Source organism: Rhincodon typus, chromosome 48 (genome assembly GCF_021869965.1).
Source record: "Rhincodon typus isolate 14 chromosome 48, sRhiTyp1.1, whole genome shotgun sequence".
Taxonomy (NCBI): Eukaryota; Metazoa; Chordata; class Chondrichthyes; order Orectolobiformes; family Rhincodontidae; genus Rhincodon; species Rhincodon typus.
Genome location: NC_063379.1, coordinates 5,218,566 through 5,222,911, shown reverse-complemented (window position 1 = coordinate 5,222,911; position 4,346 = coordinate 5,218,566). Strand labels below are relative to the sequence as shown.

The 4,346-nt window shown below is 50.4% G+C and overlaps 1 protein-coding gene across 1 annotated transcript in view; it reads left to right on the top strand.

Annotated features, from left to right (window-relative positions):
- dedd (death effector domain containing) overlaps positions 1-4,340 on the top strand; it is a 7,702-nt gene extending 3,362 nt beyond the window's left edge. The window contains exons 3-4 of the mRNA XM_020525056.2: positions 399-542; positions 3,716-4,340. Of these exons, the coding sequence (XP_020380645.1) occupies positions 399-542; positions 3,716-4,092 (521 nt within the window). The 3' untranslated portion in view covers positions 4,093-4,340. The remainder of the gene's footprint in view (positions 1-398; positions 543-3,715) is intronic.
- Positions 4,341-4,346: the final 6 nt, after the last annotated feature.

Here is a 4,346-nt window from a genome sequence, read left to right as displayed (position 1 = left end):
CCCTCTACACTGTCCCCCATCAAACACTCCCAGGACAGGGACAGCACGGGGTTAGATACAGAGTAAAGCTCCCTCTACACTGTCCCCCCATCAAACACTCCCAGGGACAGGGACAGCACAGGGTTAGATACAGAGTAAAGCTGCCTCTACACTGTCCCCCATCAAACGCTCCCAGGACAGGGACAATATGAATGCTGCTGATCTGAAAATAAATAGAAGGTTCTGGTGAAACCTGGCTGCATTTGGAGATGGACTATTAGTTTGAAGCCTTGACTTTGTTTCTATACCCTGCAGATGTGCTGATCTTCTGCCTTTTCTGTTTGTAATTTGGGTTCTGCCCGGTGCTTGATTCAGAGGAATGCTCTATTTCTCGTATTTGGCCATTGATTTCCCTGCAGATTCCCCTCACCGCTTGGTGTGTTGTGCACCGGGAGCTGGGCATCCCCTTCGCCAGAGAGTCTACCGAGGGCGAGCGCCAGCACACAGTCGCGGCAAGAGAAAGAAATCTGCCATTGTCGAGCCGAATGAGAAGCAGACGTGCGGTAAGTATGTGAGGGTGGCATGCTGCGCGAACGATCCCAGTGTGGCTTTCAGCACTTGGTATCTGTGTCGACATCGCTGGGTCTCTCCAACACCGGCCTGTCTCTCTGCACGTGCACCCTCCCTTCTGGAATTACCCAAGGCCCCCTCCTATTTCTCACTTCCAAACTTCTCCCTGACCACACCTCCCAGGGGCATATGGTCAGTTTGCACACGTTGAGTCATCCAGTCCATGCTGACCATAAATCCCGAACTAAGCTAGTCCCAACTGCCCAGTCCTTGGCCCATATCCCTGCAAACAGAATTCATGTACTTAGCCAATATTGTGCCCACGTCCACCACTTCCTCAGGAAGGTCATTGCAAACGCAAACCACTGTCTGTCAAAAAAAAGATCTGCTCCTCGTGTCTTTTTTAAATCTCTCTCCACTCACTTTAAAAATTGCCCCCTAGACAACTACAATTAACCCTATCTATACTTCTCTTTATTTTGTAAACTTCTGTCAGGTCGCCTCTCAACATCCTACCCTCCAGTGAAAAAAGTCCCAGCCTCTCTCCATAAGCCCTTCAGTCCCAGCAACGTCCTGGTGGATCCCTTCTGAACCCTCTCCAGCTTAATAATATCCTTCCTATAACTGGGTGACCTGAACTGGACACAGTGCTCCAGAAGAGGCCTCACCAATGTCCTGTAAAACCTCAATATGATGCCCCAACTCCTATAGTCAAAGGTCTGAGCAATTAAGGCAAGTGTGCCAAATGCCTTTTTGACCACCCTGTCTGTATGTGACACAAAATTCAAAGATTTATGTACCTGAACATGCTGATAGCACCAAGCTGTCCCTCACCAACGTCTCTCTCCATTCCTCTGATGCTCAATTCTCAAACCACACGTGTGTCAGCCAGCATCACAATCGACCAGCTTAGACCATCAGAAATAGGGACAGGAGTAGGCCATTTGGCCCCTCAAACCTGCTTTGTCATTCAGGAGGATAATGGCTGATCCAACATTCCTCACATCCACTCCTGCCCTTTCCATGTAACCCGACTGATCAGGAATCTCTCTAAATCAGCATCAAATACGCACATGGACTCTGCCCCCACAGCTCTCTGTAGCGAGGAGTTCCAAACACACTCAGTCCTCTGAGCTAAGAAATTCCTACTCTGCTCAGTCTTAAATTGGCGCCCCTTTATTCTGAAACTATGCCCTCTACTCCTAGACTCTCCCATGAGGGGAAACATCCTCTCAGTATTGACCCTGTCAAGCCCCTTAAGAATCCTGTATATTTCGATGGGATCAGCTCTCATTTTTCTAAACTCCAGTGAGTAGAGTCCCAACCTGTTTAACCTTTGCTGGTAAGACAGTCCCTCCCATACCAGGGATCATCCTGGTGAACCTTCTCTGAACTGCCTTCAATGAAATAATATCTTTGCTTAAAACTGCTCACTGCATGCCAGATGCGGTCTCATCAGCACCTTCTTCTAAATATTGTAAGAGCAAAGCTATTGTCTTTGTCTCCAACCTCCACCCAGCCTCCCCATCTTCCCCCACCATTCTCCTGTTTTCAACACCATCCATCCCTGTTCCAGGACAGAACGACAGGAGCTTCTCAGGGTGATGTCCCCTACCATCTTCAGCTACTTCATCAGTGATCTTCCCTCCATTGTACAAACTAGGAGCTGGACTAGGCCCATTAGCCTGTGCCACTCTTTAATAACCATGTGGCTGTTCAGTTCCTTCACGTTCTCCCTGAACACCTCTCACTTCCTTGCTTAAAAAGATCTATCAACCCATGGCACCGCACACACCTCCCCAACCCCACCGGCTTTGAAAAATATCTATAGACTGCCTTTTGAGGAAGAGATTTCCAAAGATCCTCCAAGAAGGAAAGGTTTCACCACATATTGGTCTTAAACTGGCAACCACTTGTCTTTAAACAATGGCCCTTTGTTCTAGATTCTCACAGATGGGAGCTATCCTGTCAGCAGGGTCTTGTATGTTTCAAAGTCATCCCTTACTGTCTTGAATCCAATGGATTCATGTATTCAGGCTTCAGGTAAACCTTGTGTGAACTGCTTCCAACACATGTACATTTTCCTGATATAAGGTGTCCAAGTATTGTGCACAGTGCTCCAGATGTGATCTCTCCTCGATGCCCTGCATAACTGAAGCACAACCTGACTACTTTTTTTCAGTTCCATGTGCATTGATCCATAACGTGCTGTTTATTTTCCTAACTGCTTGGTGTGCCTACACCAGTTCACGCACTGGGAGACTTAAATCCCTCTGCACCACCAGTTTGGAAATGGGGATGTTTGCTGATGACTGCGTAATATTCAGCATCGTTCATTCTTCAGGTATTGAAGTAGTCCTTGTGCGCAGTACCTGGGCAGTATCCAGGCTTGGACTGACAAGTGGCATTCATTCATTCCACTTGAGTGCAAGGCAATGACCATGTCTAACGAGATCCACTGCCCACGTCAACGTCCTGGGGTTTGACATTGACCAGAAACTGAACTGGGCACACCATGTAAATACAGCTGCCACAAGAGTGGGTCAGAGGCTGGGAATCCTGTAGCGAGTAACTTCCCCCCCTGACTCCCCAAAGCTTATCCACCATCTACAGGTAGTTCTCCTATAACACAGTATTTGTGTTCTTGTGTGACCTCACCCTATAGAAAGTTATGCCGTAGAAAATTGCCATCGAAGATCACGTTGTAGAAAATCACTATACCTGTACAGCAGACAGTTTGTGCTGTCCAAACACCGAACCACTATTTATCCATCACGTTACAGCCCATTCGAGTTAATGGAGCACTCATTAATAGCAGAACTACCTGCACAAGGCACAAGTTAGGAGTGTGATGGAATGCTCCCCACTTGCTGTGGATGGGGGCAGCTACAACAACACTCCATTCTGTCCACCCTGCAGTCTGTTTGTCCCCCAACCCCTGTCCATCTGTCCGTCCATCCATCCATCCCTCCCTCCCTCGTCCTGCCACCTGTCCTCCTGACCTCACCTCCTTCCTACTCCAACTCCAGTGGTTGCCAACCCTCTGTTTCCCTTTTACACCGCCACCCCCCTTGCTGTACCCTCTGTGTTTTCTGCCTCTGTTGTCTGGGATCCTGCCACCTCTGACCCTCTGCTTTCTCTCTGCCTGCCTCCTGTTGCCCAGTAGATATCCGCCTGAGGGTCCGTGCCGAGTATTGCCAACACGAGACAGCGCTGGAAGGGAATGTCTTCTCCAACAGGCCGGATCCCCTGGAGCGCCAGTTTGAACGTTTCTCGCAGGCCAACACCATCCTGAAATCACGGGACCTGGGCTCCATCATCTGCGACATCAAGTTCTCTGAGCTGACCTACCTCGATGCCTTCTGGAGGGACTACATTAATGGCTCGCTGCTCGAAGCCCTCAAGGGCGTCTTCATCACTGACTCACTGAAGCAGGCTGTGGGCCACGAGGCCATCAAGCTCCTGGTTAATGTGGACGAGGACGATTACGCGGCTGGTCGCCAGAGGCTACTGCGCAACCTGATGCACCAGCATGCCCCCTGAGGGCCACCTGCCCCTTTCTGTGCCCACCTTGAGGACCATCTGACCCTCACTGCGCCCACCCTACTTCCCCGAGGACCATCTGACCCTTCCCACACCCAATCCCTCACCCCCGAAGTCCATCTGCCCCTCCCTGTGCGCCCTCACCCCCACCCCCCCCCCCCTTCCCGAGGTCCATCTGCCCCTCTCTGTGCGCCCTCACGCCCACCTCAACCCCCCCCTTCCCGAGGTCCATCTGCCCCTCTCTGTGCGCCCTC